This window comes from Camellia sinensis, chromosome 14 (genome assembly GCF_055761805.1).
Source record: "Camellia sinensis isolate YWXY chromosome 14, ASM5576180v1, whole genome shotgun sequence".
NCBI classification, from domain to species: domain Eukaryota; kingdom Viridiplantae; phylum Streptophyta; class Magnoliopsida; order Ericales; family Theaceae; genus Camellia; species Camellia sinensis.
The window spans coordinates 83,153,243-83,169,487 of NC_138974.1; the positions used below are offsets into that span (position 1 = coordinate 83,153,243).

At 36.3% G+C, this 16,245-nt stretch overlaps 1 protein-coding gene and 1 long non-coding RNA gene across 3 annotated transcripts; both read left to right on the plus strand.

Moving 5' to 3' along the window:
- The first annotated feature begins 7,511 nt into the window (after window positions 1–7,511).
- On the plus strand, window positions 7,512–8,719 carry LOC145807841 (uncharacterized). Its single transcript, XM_082906801.1, has 5 exons — window positions 7,512–7,796; window positions 7,894–7,923; window positions 8,013–8,263; window positions 8,346–8,552; window positions 8,632–8,719. Exons 1-3 carry the CDS (start codon window positions 7,514–7,516, stop codon window positions 8,105–8,107), a joined length of 408 nt encoding a protein of 135 aa, XP_082762927.1. The 5' UTR covers window positions 7,512–7,513; the 3' UTR covers window positions 8,108–8,263; window positions 8,346–8,552; window positions 8,632–8,719.
- Window positions 8,720–8,815: 96 nt separating this feature from the next.
- LOC145807900 (uncharacterized) lies at window positions 8,816–11,462 on the plus strand. 2 transcript variants are annotated; one of them, XR_014351306.1, is made up of 4 exons: window positions 8,816–8,904; window positions 9,001–9,341; window positions 9,439–9,522; window positions 11,281–11,462. It is a non-coding gene; the product is annotated as an uncharacterized LOC145807900 (long non-coding RNA). The 2 variants fall into 2 exon arrangements; XR_014351305.1 differs by having other exon boundaries at window positions 8,826–9,341.
- Window positions 11,463–16,245: the final 4,783 nt, after the last annotated feature.

The window sequence follows — 16,245 nt, forward strand, 5'->3', positions numbered from 1 at the left end:
TGAAAAAATAAAATTTTTAACTGTTCACCTATATAATGATAAAATTATCTGAATTATTAATTGAAATAAACTTTCAACATTATTAAAAACTATTAATTAATTTGATAATTTATTAATAAAATGATCTATTTGTAATGAAATTAAAAACCTTAGGGGACATAATGTAATTTCTAGAACCACAAAAGATAATTTGTAATTTAAATATATCTCAGGGAGTGTGTTTATAATTTGCCCTATTTTTAATGGTGGAAGCATCTCTTTCGGAGCCTTGTCTGATCTTATCAAGGTAAAGGTTGCATTTTCGGTGAAGAATAAGGATAGCATCAGTGCACTCTCTCTAAGACTGTATTGGTTGGAAGATTTGATGAGCGAAATGAAAATGAAAATAAAAAATGAAATAGAAAGAAAAAGAAAAAGGAGAAAGAACTAATCAGTGTGTTTGGTTTGATTTTTTTTAAATAACTTTTTTGAAAATTAAGTTTTTTTATTTTTGTTTTTAGTGAATATTTTAAAAATTTTAAACATTTTTTATTACATTTTTAGATGCATCTTACTTAGATGCATCTAAAAAGTAAAAAAATTGTGAAAAAATATTTTAAAAAATTAATAAATACATAAAAATATAAAAAAATGTACTGAATTCTCATATATATATATATATATATTTGGTATTTAGTGAATTTTTAAAAGGCTTTTTCAAAAAAAATTTATTTTTTAGATACATCTAAGTCATGTATGTTTAAAAATAAAAAAAAAAATGCTTAAAATATTAAAAAAACTTCAGTAAAAACAAAAACACACAGAAAATAAGAAAGTAAAATTTTCTGAAAAGTGTTTTTGAAAAAGTGAAACCAAGCAAAGTGATAGGATTTGAATTCCAAGCAATGTTTGGTTGAGTTGGGAAATGGAGAAAGGAAAGAGCATAAGTGAACTCAAAAGACAAAAAGTGAGATTGCATTTTCCTCTCCCTTTCTTTTCTCTTGTATTTTCCATTATAGCCAAATAAAGTGAGAATACATTTCTTTTTTCTTTCCATTTCTCCCTTCAAATCTTTTAACCAAATGCAACCTAAATCATCTCATTTTTAAATTACATCACGTGGTGTCAAATTAAATTGGAATTCATTTGTCTAGGATATTTAGCTTTCTGGTTGTTTTGTTGTTGTATGGTCCATGGCATCTTGCCATTGCCAACTTCTTAGGGTTGCTCCTTGTTCATGCTAGTGATTGCATATGATTGGCTTGATTTGTATGTACCAAGTCGGCAATAATGCAGTTTACTACCTTAGCTTTTTAATGTATTGATTCCATAATTTTTAAAATTTTTTTTATCATTAATAAAATTAGATTTTTTGCTGTTAAAAAAAAGAGGTAATTACACCCCAGTGGAAGGCAGAAACAAAAAAAATACAAATTTATAAATTTAATTATTAATATTTCCAAAGAATAATATTAGGAATTGTGAAAAAATATCATGAAATGTATTTTAAAAAAATTTCATCCTTTGATTAATGTGTGGTGTTTTATTATATGTGTAATACAAATGTAAAAAATATTTCATGATCATTGTCATGATATATTTTTTTTTATGATTCTTAATATTACTCTTTGCAAAAATTTTCATTGATTGCAATTATTTTTTTAAATAGCCACTGATGTGATATTTTTCCTTACTGCAACCACCCAACCATAATAATAATGACGACGATGATGGCCATCCTCCTAACAATGACAGATATAATAAATGTGGCTAAAACTAACTGAGTTGAAGGTTTTACCAAGGGGCTTGGACAACTTGAGAGAACAATTGAGGCCCTGTTTGGGAGCGGGAATTTTGGCTAAAATAATCAATAAATATAAGAAAAATTAAAACAGTCAATAAGGCAAAATATTACATTTTACAAATCAATCAATTAAAAGGCAAAAAAATCAAGTTGCCAAATTCCCAAACGGTGCCTTTGTGCAGTGGGACCAATAGATGGCGACGTTGAATTCACACTGCAAGAAAAGAGGGCAAAAAACGCGGAAGTATTTGCGACGACGCGTTCCCCGTCGCAAAAAATGGTCTTTTGTGACGGCAAAATTAACCGTCACAAAAAATAGTTTTAGCGACGGCGTTTAACCGTCGGTAATAAAACTGCACGGGCAGGTATTAAAATGCGGAAGTGTTAGCGACGGCGTGTTGAACCGTCGCAAAAAAAAAAATGTTTGAGACGGCATAAGTTTGCTGTCGCAAATACTCGACAATTTGCGACGGCAAATGTCCGTCGCGAAAAAAGGATTACCAAAATGACATCGGTTTATTAATAATTATGTATCATTTGCGACGGTGTAAAGGTCCCGTCGCAAAAAGTAAAAAAAAAATTCCCCCCCCCCTCTTCCCTTTCATCTTGTCGCTCAGTTGGATCGAAATCCCTAAAATTGTTTGAAACAAAATTTCTTTCCCCCAAATCCAAACGAGCTACGGGCGACGAACGGCGAAGGGCTAGCGGTGGTGCAGTGGTGCTTCGACGACGATAGCTACTCAGGTATGCTCTCTCTCTCTCTGTATATATATATATATATATATATGTATGTATTACCTGTTCAAAAAAAAATGAAAAATATATACATGAATATAATTTTTTTTTTTCTATTTGTAAATTTATTTATTTACTATTATTATTTTTTAATAAAAAAATGACTTTGAAATATCTAGTTGAGGCCCTTTATAATTACTCATAATCTAATTTTATTTTTTTAATACTGTAAATTTTATTTAAAATTTATAACAATATCTCCAACTTTCACAATTAAAATTATTTTGATAAAGAGGCATTCAATATGTATTAAGGCATGGTTTGGGAACACTCAAATAAGTTATTTAATGATTTATTTTTTATCATATTACCCCTCATTTCCATTGAACACACCCCTCTGAGACTATAGTTTACTCCTTCCAGACCCCATTAACAAGACTAATTTTGGTGTAAATCTTGCTTATATTTTTAGTGATGTGAGAAAACTAAATAAATCTTGCTGTATATTTGTGCTTGATTTATTTATTATTTTTGTGTGTTTTCAATTATGTTTGGTCTCAACTCTCACACTGTGGTTTCTTTGGGTGGTGTCTCATATTGAATGGCTTGGTGAAGAACCGAGACTGAGACCAAACAATAGTGAAAAACCGAAACTGAGACCAAACATATCTGTATTCATTTACCTTTATTAAACCTTCTTTTTAATATCATTTAATAAATATCTGTGTGTGTTTGTTTTTTTATAGCAAAATAGGCACGTTAACCTGACCGTGAAATCTTGATTGGAGAGGGATGAGTCGTTCTGAGAATTTATATAGTCCTATATATGTATTTGATTATATTTTGGTTTTCAAACTTGATATCTGCAAACTACAGGAGGGCTTAAGCCTCTGCCCTCTGGTTTTCTTTTATAACTCTGCACCTGTTTGTTTTTTACTTCATTTGATTTTTTTTAAAAAAAAAAGATTGTATTTTGGTTTTCATTTTTGTTTTTCTTCTAAAAAATTTGAAAATTTTGTTCGTCATAGTTGTTGAAAGTGGTGACTGGTGACAGTGGTTAGAGGGGTTGCCAATGGGTGACGGAGCATAGATGAGTTTTGAGTTTGCTAAAAGGATCTCTTGATTTTGGGTAATAATAAAAAAAAAAGAGTAGAATTTAATTTTGAATCGGTTTGAGTTAAAGAGCATAGATGAGTTTTGAGTATTTTTTAGACAAACTTAAATAGATGAGTTTTGAGTATTTTTTTGAATAGGTTTGAGTTAAAGGTATTATATTTAGAGTTACTTTGATGAGATATTTTTGTGGATGTGTACAGATGATGGATAAGAGTTGGATTGATTTGCCAAATAGGATGTCGAGCGAATACATTAATGGGATTGATGAATTCCTTGTGTTTGCCTACACCAATAGGGTTGAAGGATCGATGATCAGTTGTCCGTGTAGGAAGTGCGAGAATCGATACTATTTTGTACGAGAGGGTGTACGTGAGCATCTGATTTTGAATGGTTTTTTAAAAAAATACAAACATTGGATTAATCATGGGGAATCTTACGTATCTCTGCATCGTAATCGAGAGAATGAAACATTAGCTAATTTAGACATTGGGGATGATATGATTGGAATGATACAAGGGGCTATGGGAAATCCACATGCCGGTACAAGTGTTGAGGGTAATGAACCACAGGGGCCAGATCCCTATGCATCTGAACCCCAGCTCGGTCCAAATACAGAGACTGCAAAGTATTTCAAACTTCTTCAAGATGCACAAAGTGAATTGTATCTGGGTTGTCAGAAGTTCACATCCTTGTCATTCATTGTTCAACTTTTACATTTGAAGGTGCTTAATCAGTGGACAGACAAGTCTGTTGACATGTTTCTTGAGTTATTGAATGAGGCGTTCCTGTTGGGTGTGAAACTCCCGGACTCATATTATAAAGCTCAAAAGGTCACAACAGATTTGGGCATCACGTATGAGACGTGGGATACATGTCCCAACAGTTGCATGTTGTTTCGAAACGAGAACGCCAATCTTGATAAATGTGTCATATGCAACAGTTCTAGATGGAATTCAAATGGTGATGGTGGTTCAAATGGTCCTAACAAAGGTGGCAAACGAATAGCTGCAAAACAGATGAGGTATTTTCCTTTAAAGCCAAGGTTGCAGAGGTTGTTTATGTCATCCAAGACGGCCAAGTTAATGAGATGGCATGCAGAGGAACGAACTGATGATGGTGTCTTCAGGCATCCTGCTGACTCCCCTGCATGGAAAGATTTTGACCGTCGGAATCTTGACTTTAGTAATGACTGCCCAAGTGTAAGGCTTGGCTTAGCATCCTATGGTTTTAACCCATTCAGAACGATGAACATAGTTCATAGCACTTGGCCTGTTGTGCTCGTTCCATACAACTTGCCGCCATGGATGTGCATGAAGCAACCATTTCTAATTTTAGCCGTGCTTATTGATGGCCCAAAAGGACCTGGTGACAAGATTGATGTGTATATGCAACCGTTGATTGAGGAGTTTAAAGAACTATGGAACGAGGGTGTGTCAACATTTGCTGCATCAACAAATCAAATGTTTCAAATGCATGCAGCTTTACTGTGGACAATTAGTGATTTTCCTGCATACGCAAACTTGTCAGGATGGAGCACTAAAGGCGAATATGCATGTCCTTGTTGCAAAAAGGAAACTACATCGTGTTGATTGAAACATAGTAAGAAACAATCATACTTGGGTCATCACAGATTTTTACCTACTGGCCATAAATTCCGGAAGGATAAAGTATCATTTGATGGTAGTCGGGAAGTCAGACTCAAACCAAAATTGTTGTCTGGAACTGAGATGTTGCTACAATTAGAATCTGAGGGTATTTTAACCCAATACAAGAGGGATGACCTTATGGAGAGGCATAGGAGACAGGTAGAGAAGGAGAAAGCTGGACATCGCACCCACAGTTGGAAGAAAAAGAGTATCTTTTATGAATTGCCATATTGGGAGCACAATCTAATAAGACACAACCTCGATGTGATGCATATAGAGAAGAATGTTTGTGACAATGTGTTGTGGACAATATTAGGGGTTGCAGGAAAATCGAAGGATGGTGTTAATGCTCGGCGTGATTTACAAGATATGAATATTAGAAAACCACTACATTTGCAGTTAAGAGGGTCGAATAAAGCCTATTTACCACCAGCACAATTCACGATGACCAAGGATGAGAAAGATTTGTTCTTGAAAGTGTTGAAGGAAGTAAAAGTTCCCGACGGGTATTCATCCAATATATCACGTCATGTGCGCTCACATGATAGAAGTGTTGGGGGTCTTAAGAGCCACGATAGTCATATTCTGATGCAAAAACTTATTCCATTGGCTATTCGAAGATTGTTACCGAAGAATGTAATTGAACCCTTGATTGAATTGAGCAATTTCTTTAGACAATTGTGTTCAAAAGTGAATCGTGTGACGGATTTGCAATATATTCAAGATCGTATCGCTATAACACTTTGTCATCTAGAGAAAATATTTCCTCTGAGTTTTTTTGATATAATGGAGCACTTGCCTATACATCTAGCTGATGAAGCCTTATTGGATGGAGCGATTCAGTTTCGATGGATGTATCCAATTGAGATGTATCTTCTTACTTTGAAACAATACGTGCGTAATAGAGCTCATCCTGAAGGATCAATTGCTAAAGGATATATTATGGAAGAATGCATGAATTTTTGTGCACAATATCTCAATGATGTGGAAACCAAATCTAGTCGACCCGTGAGGAACTATAGTGGTGCTGATAATTTGGGTCATGCTATTGGTGAAAACACAAGCTTTTATCTTGATAATACTTCTTGGGTACAAGCTCATCGATACATCTTATTCAATACAAGTGCGGTTCAACCATTCATAAAGTAGATTAAGTCACTCACTCAATATTTTATTATGTTTTATTGAATTTTCAACTAAATTTTTTGTATTGCTAAAATTTCAATCTACACAGCAAACACCTTGAAGTACTTAAGCTCAAAATGCCTCGTGTCGACGATCATCAACTTCGGCGTGAACATTTTGAAACTTTTCACATTTGGTTCAAGGAACATGTATGTATTTAACTCTATAGATTCTAGTTACTTAAGTCAATCTACATTTTAAATTTTACATTTTCGTGTTAAATAGGTCCAAACTTTGCGAAGGACTACTGATGTCATATTTTTTGAAGAAATTATTCTATTGGCAAATGGTCCTCATAACCTGGCAAGGAGGTTCAACGGGTATATACTGAATGGGTTTCAGTATCGAGTAAAGGCCATGGATGATCGTCGAGCCACACAAAATTGTGGTGTAGCTTGCAAGGCAGATACCATAAGTTATGCTAGTCGAAAAGACAAGAATCCTCGTTTGGGGTCTGTGTACTATTATGGACAATTGACAGATATTGTTGAGATTCGATATTCCAATGAGAAGAAACATGTGTTGTTTAAGTGTGATTGGATTGACAACATTTATGGAAAGAAAGAAGATGTCTTCAATTTCATGTTGGTGAACTTCAATCATTTGTTGTATCGAGATGATCGAATTACCAATGAACCTTTCATCTTGGCGTCCCAAGCAGAGCAAGTTTGGTATGTTGTAGACCCGTTATAGCCAGACTGGCAAGTCGTGGTGAAGATGTCTCAAAGAGGTTTATTTGATATGAGTTCGACTGATCCACAAATCGAGCCATACATGAGCCAACAATTGGAAGAAAATATAATGCTTCGTGATGAAGAAGTTGGTTGGGTGAGGGAAGCCACAGAAGGGGAAACAGTGATGTTCAAATAGGCTGATATTTAATCAATATTAGTAATTCAATTAAGGCCAAGGTTGTAGTTAATTATCAATTTCTTAATTTACTTTGTCTTTGTAATTGTATTAGTTCAAGTAATCCATATTATAGTTGATGACAAACCATTGTCTATGTTTCTAATGTCAATTAATGTTATATTGCTTGCAGATTATTATGGGAAGGAAGAGGAAGCCTGATCATCCCCGGCGCATGATGTCTGATGTGCTACATAACAGGACATCAGTAGCACCACCATCAGAGGAGGCATCACATCGGCCAACATCGGAGGGGCCATTAGTGCCACCACCATCTGAGGGGCCATTAGTACCACCGTATCGACCACCATCAGTGGCACCACAGCAGCTACCATGTACTCAGCCTCCACGCCTATCATCGGTGCGTCCACCATCAGTGGCACCACAGCAGCTATCATCATCAGCTTATGAGCCATCCGCAGGTATGTAAATTTGCTTTGATTTGTATGAAAATTATTTACACATACATTTATTTATGCTCATTATATATAACTTGTTTATTCTCATTGTATTTTGCAGACCCTTCGACTTCTTCACAGCCCACCTCAGGTTTATTTGATATGATTTGTATTCACATTATTTAAATTTGCATTTGTTTATTACCATTGCATATTGTTTATTATTATTGTATATCGCAGGTCATGTTAGTTCTTCATCAACCTCGACTAGGCGTGGTAGAGGATGTGCCAAGGGAATTAAAGAGTGGGGTACTGGTAAAAAGCTGGACATATAATTTGATGGAAATTACTGCCCAATAGGGGATAACGTGGCCAAGTTAACTACTCAACTTGGCATTATTGTGCGGAATGGTAACATTGTTCCTCTTACTTTTCTTGACTGGAACAATGTGCCTGATGATATTGTTGATGCTATCTGGAAGGATGTGAAGGTAAAAGTATATTTTTGTCCACAAATTCGAATTCCAAATTTGTGTTATACTTAGCCTTAAACTTTGAAATTGTGTTTTATAGGACAATTTGAATATATGTCCAGAGGAGTACAAGCCAATCTGCATGAAAAATTGCAACAGCATATGGAAGGATCACAAGAACAAGCTTAAGGCTAAATATTTCAAGCCTAGAAGCTCTGATCCTAATCTGAAGGATGATGTTCCTATGAACATTGTGCCAAGCCAGTGGGAACAACTTTTGGAGTATTGGCGTACTTCCGATGCTGAGGTATACAATTACGTTATATTTATGATATGTAAACATACAAATCATATTTACATACTTACATTTGTTGAACCTGTTATAGAAAATTGCAAGTAGGAACGCTAAAAATCGGCGAGCTCACGGCATAGCTCATACCATAGGGCGTACTACTTTCTCTCAGATACGGCATGAGGTTTACATTTTATTGTTTTATTTTTGTATATAAATAAACATTGTATATTTTCAAATTATTTGGATTCTAATTTTCATATTTCTAAAAAAAATGTAGATGACCAGTAAGGGGGAGTCTACTGATAAGATGAATGTTTGGCTTATGACACGTAGAGTAGATGACCCAGAGGTTATCCAGACCTTGGTAGTTTCCAAACACCTTTGATTGTATTTAAAGTTTATTTTTTGTGTGTCAACCATCTTAATTTGGCATATACTTGTATGTCTTATTCAATACAAGATGAGTTTAATCGTCAACTCTCTATGCTACCTGAGGATGGTCGGACTTTGGAGGCTAGGAATGCCATTTTCCATGAGTTGATAGGTCATGACGGACATGGATATTGTTGCACATACGGGAGAATTGTGCCTCGGAGAGCGGTGTATAAAGATGGTGCTGGGCCATCACAGTCAACACCCCAGCCATCGACTATTGATCAGATCACGCAGCAGGTTCGTGCAGAGCTAAGGGATGAGTTGAGGGAGGAGCTGTGAGCAGAGTTCTCTACACATTTGCAGCAGATCAGAGCTGAGATGATGGCCCTTGTGTCACAGGGGGCGAGTGTGGATCCCAACAGACAGGTTCCATATAAATTAAATTGTTTGATAGTTCAATTTTCACTCAAGATTATGTATAAAATTCGAATATGATTAACACATTATCCATCGACTAACATAGGTTCCTGACGCATCGAGTGGCCACCGGGCATTTAGGGAATCTGCAGAAGACGAGAATCCATATACACAACCACCAGAAGATCAGGTATAAAATGTATCTTTGCATTCTAAGCTAAAATGTATCTTTGCATTCTTTACATTCTAAGTTAAGAGACTTGTGGGAGAAGACAGGACTAGTTAGAGCCGAATTTAGCACGAAACTTGGCACATACGACCACCTAGGCACGAGAGACTTGTGGGAGAAGACAGGGCTCGAATTGGGATCCCGGTTTGGGAGTTAGAGCCGGATTTCACTTTAGGCAAACTAGTTCCTTAAGAAACTTAAATTCAAGGAGTTAATGCCCCAAATTCACCAAACCACGTCGGTTTAGCATGAAACTTGGCACACACGACCTCCTAGGCACGAGAGACTTGTGGGAGAAGACGGGGCTCGAATCGGGTTCCCGGTTTGGGAGTTAGAGCTGGATTTCACTTTAGGCAAATTAGTTCCTTAAGAAACTTGAATTCGAAGAGTTAATGCCCAAAAATCACCAAACCGCGTCGATTTAGCACGAAACTTGGCACACACGACCTCGTAGGCAGGAGAGACTTGTGGGAGAAGACGAGGCTCGAATCGGGTTCCCGGTTTGGGAGTTAGAGCCGGATTTCACTTTAGGCAAACTAGTTCCTTAAGAAACTTGAATTCGAGGAGTTAATGCCCCAAATTCACCAAATGGCGTCAGTTTAGCACGAAAATTGGCACACACGACCTCCTAGGCACGAGAGACTTGTGGGAGAAGACGGGGCTCGAATCGGGTTCCCGGTTTGGGAGTTAGAGCCGGATTTCACTTTAGGCAAATTAGTTCCTTAAGAAACTTGAATTCGAAGAGTTAATGCCCCAAAATCACCAAACCACGTCGGTTTAGCACGAAACTTGGCACACACGACCTCCTAGGCAGGAAAGACTTGTGGGAGAAGACGGGGCTTGAATCGGGTTCCCGATTTGGGAGTTAGAGCCAGATTTCACTTTAGGCAAACTAGTTCCTTAAGAAACTTGAATTCGAGGAGTTAATGCCCCAAATTCACCAAACGGCATCAGTTTAGCACGAAACATGGTACAAATGACCTCCTAGGCACGAGAGACTTGTGGGAGAAGACGGGGCTCGAATTGGGTTCCCGGTTTGGTAGTTAGAGCCGGATTTCACTTTAGGCAAACTAGTTCCCTAAGAAACTTGAATTCGAAGAGTGAATGCCCCAAAATCACCAAACCGCGTCGGTTTAGGACGAAACTTGGCACACACGACTTCCTACGCACGAGAGACTTGTGGGAGAAGACGGGGCTCGAATCGGGTTCCCGGTTTGGGAGTTAGAGCCGGATTTCACTTTAGGCAAACTAGTTCCTTAAGAAACTTGAATTTGAGGAGTTAATGCCCCAAAATCACCAAACCACGTCAGTTTAGAACGAAACTTGGCACAGACGACCTCCTAGGCACGAGAGACTTGTGGGAGAAGACGGGGCTCGAATTGGGTTCCCGGTTTGGGAGTTAGAGCCGGATTTCACTTTAGGCAAACTAGTTCCTTAAGAAACTTAAATTCGAGGTGTTAATGCCCCAAATTCACCAATCGGCGTCGGTTTAGCACGAAACTTGGCACACACGACCTCCTAGGCACGAGAGACTTGTGGGAGAAGACGGGGCTCGAATTGGGTTCCCGGTTTGGGAGTTAGAGTCGGATTTCGGTCTAGTCAAAATTATTTACTAAACTATCTTTCTAATTATATAGTAGTTAATTTTTTTATATTTTTCTGTAATTAAAATATTAACACCATTATATTGTTATTAATTATTTTTATTTTTTTTTTCAGATATTTCCTAAGTAGCAGTTTGCTTCGTGTGGAATGTGGGCATGTAAAGATTATGACCAACTTCTGTTTTTGTAACCCACGAAAGAATCTGGACGAAAACTTTTGGTTTTGGTTTTGATTTTGATTTTGATTTATGTTATTTAAATTTGTGAACAACATTATGTATGTATCATGTGACCAACATTATGTATTTTCATCAGTTGCCAACTTTTGTTTATGTATGTATTTATATTATTATGTAATTTTTGGATTTTTTTGTAGTTATTTTTCATTTGCCAACATTTGCCAACATTACATCATTTGCCAACTTTAGTTATTTTATTTATGTATTTATATTATTATATCATTTGCCAACATTACAGGTTATTTTTATATTTTTAATAATTGTAAAATAGGGTTTTTTTTATAATTTTTTTTGAGACGGCAGCACACCCCGTCACCAAAAAAAAAGTGCCAGGCTTTTTGCGACGGCAGCCATATTGTCGCAAAAGGTATGGAATTTATTGAAAAAGAAGGCTTTAGCGACGGTATAATTGCCGTCGCCAATAGTCATTAGCGACGGCTCAGGTTGCCGTCTACAATAGTCAAAAGCGACGACATTTTTTAGCGACGGGATTTTTGCCGTTGCACAAACCTATTTTAGCGACGGAAAGCTTGTGCCGTCGCAAAAAAACCCAGATTTTCATCCAATATTGGCGACAGAAAATTGCCGTCGCAAAAAAGAAAATTTCCCGTCGCAAATACAATGGCGATGGCAGTTGCCGTCGCTAAAGCTCTTTTGCAACCCCCTTTCTTGCGACCCCCACTTGCCGTCGCAAAAAGAAAATTACCGTCGCAAATAGCTTTTGAGACGGCGTGCGGGAGTATTTGCGACGGCGTTTTGCCGTCGCAAAAAACAATTTTTTTTGTAGTGTCATCGGGTTTCTCCACGAAAGCACCTCTCGTTTCAATGCTCTCACGGTCTACATGGAGGTACTTACCACATATATTGTGACATTTATTAAATATTCGTTGCTAAATACTTGAATTTTTCCAACACAAAAATATATGTTCTTCACAAAAAGCATATCCTGAAACGCTTTTTGACATCTTTTGAGTGTTGGCAAAGAGTTTTGCCGTTTGTTTTTTGGACTAAACCCTCTCATGTATGTTATTGCAATAGTAGTACGGGTACTTTGGTCATTGTGTCATTTTGATCCTTATAATTTTAATTGACTCGATTTTGACATTGAATTTATAATTTTATTTCAATTTAGTCCAATTAATTACAACTTTTATATGCATATAAGTGGTATGCGTCATATTTTTAAGAATATATTATAAATTTACTAATCTCATGAGTTAATCTCAACTAATTTAGTTATTATTTATGGTAAAAAAACATTAACGGTATTGTCATTAGACCAAATTGACACAAAATTTAAAATTAGCGGTCAAAATTGTACTAATTGAAAGTGTAGAGATCAAATGATATACAAGGGGCAAAACGCAAGGACCACTAATGTAATTTATCCTTTCTTTAAATACAATTAAGATTAGATAATGTGACTATTGATACATTATCTAGCTTAATTATTTTTGTTTTATCTGATTGGTGAGTGATAAAAATTAAGCGATTTAAATAATCTAAAAAAACTCAAAGTAAGCCCTACCCAAGTACCCCAATTCTTAAAAAATGTGGATATGTGAACCATTTTGCATGAATGAAGCTTTGGTCTTAAATGCTAACCGTAATCACCACAAAATATCAAGGTTTTAGAGACTAAAATTTAGGAATAAATTATTTTTTAGTGATCTAATATTTTTGTTATGAAAAATGCTGTTATTATATTTTTAGTAACAAAAATTTGACATTAGTGATGAATTATTATCTTTTTGGGACCAAATTTTTTGTCTCAAATAATAAATCACTTTGAGACCAAATTATTTTGTTCCTAAAAAACTATTTACTAGTAACATTTTCAAAATTTTGTTGCTAAAAGTCGTGTTTTTAACTTTTTGAGACGACCTTTTAGTGACTATCCCCACGACGATAGAAATTAGTCCCTAAATGTCTTTTGTAACACAAATTTTTACTTTTAGAGATCAACACATTTGATTTCTAAAACTCTTATATGTCGTAGGAATGACAACGAGGCGGGGCGGGGCCGGGACTACACTCCTCGTCCCCGATGGCTAAAAAATTCCCGTCCCTGCCCCCGATCCCCGGCGAGGGAACCCATCGCCTCCCCGTCCCCGTCCCCCGGCGGGGGAGCTCATCACCTCCCTGTCCCCGTCCCCTAACAGGGATCGGGTTTCCCTGACCCTGAAAAATCCTCGAGCTTCAACACAAGAACAACAAATTAACATATTTATCACCATGTTTTATCGTCATCAACAAATACAGATTTAAACTTAAAAAAAAAAAATTAAACACAGATCAGATCACACACACACACATATATTGCCATCCCCACAAACAGATCAGATCACACACACACACACAGAGACAGATCTAACACAGACAGATCCATCGTCTGGCACAAATCTGAGCGACGCCGTCAGTGGCTTCGGTGGTGGTGACAGAGATCGAGATTGAGAGTAGCTGGTGCTGGTGTTGGCGGTGGGTTCGGTGGTGGTGACAGAGAGACAGACGTTGTGCGGCGGTGGTGGTGATGTCGCTGTTGGTGAGAGAGATGAGGGGTCGGGGCCAGCGGTGGTGGTGACGTCGCCGTCGGTGATTGCGAGAGAAAGAGTTGACAGTGAGCAGAACGAGAGAGTGAGAGAGAGTTGAGATGAGAGTGAGTGAGAGAGAGAGAGATATATATCTGAGTTGAGTGAGTGTGAGAGCAACACAGGAAGCGATATACAAATCTAATACATTGGTTTGGTTTATTATAAATATAATATACGGTTTGGTTTGTTATTATTATTATTATATATAAGGGGTATAAAAGTAATTTCACTTCGGGAAAAGTTGGGAACGGGGCCGGGGACGGGGCCAGGGATTGGGCCAGGCCGAGGCTTAAACACTGATCACCGTCCCCGGCCCGTGACAGATCGGGGATTGATTTTCAAATACCGTCTTCTCCCCGTCGGGGGTATTTTTCGGGAAAAAACTGCTCAAATCGGAGTTGGGATCGGGGATCCCCATCGGGTCGGTTTCAAATTGCCATCCCTAATATATCGTAGAGATTCAAATGTCAGGATTAAAGCTCCAATATTCCAATATGGTATGGGTTATCAAAATTTTACAAATCTTTTTCTTTTCAGCACCGGTTTTATGGGAAGTCAATTCCATTTGGAACAATGGAAGAAATCTTGAACAATGGCCCCGTTTGTTTTTAAAGGTAGAATGGAGTGGATTGATAGTGAGGGAATTAATAGTGAGGGATTGTTAAATTATTTTTATAGAAAATAATAAAACAAATAAAAAAATACAAAAACATTCAACATTAATGTTTTTAAAAAAATGCCCAACATTTAAAAAATTCTAAAAAAATAAAAATAAAATAAAATAATTTCAAAAAAAAAAATACAAAAACATTCAACATTAATGTTTTTAAAAAAATGCCCAACATTTAAAAAATTCTAAAAAAATAAAAATAAAATAAAATAATTTCAAAAAAAAATAAAACAAATAAAATAATGATTTTTACTTAACCAAAAATACAAAAAATTAAACATTAATGTTCAAAAAAAAAATAGCCGACATGTTAAAAATAAATAAATAAATAAATAAAAATAAAAAAATTTCTAGTTCGCAGGACTATTTTTCTAATACCAAGTCCGAATCCCCTTAGGGAGGCCCATCCGAATTCTCTTAGGGAGGCCTATCCTAATCCGGAGCTCACTATTAATCCCCTCTCCATCTCTCAAAATAAACACAATATTAGTTGGTCCCACGTCACTATCAATTCCAATCCCTCCTCTAACTCTCCAAACAAACGGGGCCTGAGACAACTCGAGGTTATTTTAACTCAACTCAAGTTATAACAGATTATGCAAAAGTGATTTTATACTTGAAAAAAAAATTATTTGCACACAAAAATCCAGTTATCGTTATTGGAGGATCATATAGGGGATTTACTATAATATTTACAGCCATTGTTGAATACTTACATTTTGGAAGAAGGATTCCTTCGGTCTAACAATGGATTGGATAGTAATATCTGGGTCAGTGGTGTTAGTGAAAATGTATGATTTTTCACAAGTAAATCAATCAATGAAAATAAAAATTAATGCGGAAAAATTAAATCAACGATGACACAAGAATTTTTATGTGGTTCCCTCAATGTGAGGTACGTCCACGAGATCGAAATCCGATTTCACTATCGACCAAAAAGTTTCCAAACGATTACAAACTAGACACGAATGGTCTCACAAAACTATCTTCAAGTGAATTCCAAATAATCACAAATAAACAAGAAGAAAGATCTCACCAAATAAATGAACAAAAGTTTTCGAAACAGAATTGAAGAAGACCCAAAAATAATAACCCAAATCAATCCACACACTGCCTCTACGTCCAAACAAACTTCCAAGCATCAATCAGAATCAAACCATCTACCGAAAGAAAAGCAATGCTATAGCTGCTGCAACACACCCACCCACGGGAAAAGCAAAACAATATCAATCAAACATTGTTAATTCTTGAGTTTTATATCAAAATCCTAGTTGCAACCAAATTGATTATAAAATACCTATTGGGCCTTCAAAAGTTAGATATAATATATTAAAAATATATTATAACCAACACCAAACCAAATTAAATTCTTTTAATAAACCAATTGGGTCCCATACTCCACTAAGGAGGCATACCCAACAATTTTTCCCCTACCGACTTAGGGGGAGACATCAACCATACCCTCCAAAGTTTGATACTTTAAATGTTTGTCCCTCAACAAAGCCTTAGTCAACATATTCGAAATATTATCATCTGTGTGAACCTTTTCGAGTTGCAACAATTTCTAATCTAACATATCA

What these genes read in the sequence shown, in the direction of transcription:
- LOC145807841 (XM_082906801.1), top strand. Translation starts at nt 7,514, where the DNA reads ATGGGAAGGAAGAGGAAGCCTGATCATCCCCGGCGCATGATGTCTGAT. An exon ending in AGCTTATGAGCCATCCGCAG is followed by an intron (nt 7,797 to 7,893) that starts GTATGTAAATTT and finishes TGTATTTTGCAG; the next exon opens with ACCCTTCGACTTCTTCACAG. An exon ending in TTCTTCACAGCCCACCTCAG is followed by an intron (nt 7,924 to 8,012) that starts GTTTATTTGATA and finishes TGTATATCGCAG; the next exon opens with GTCATGTTAGTTCTTCATCA.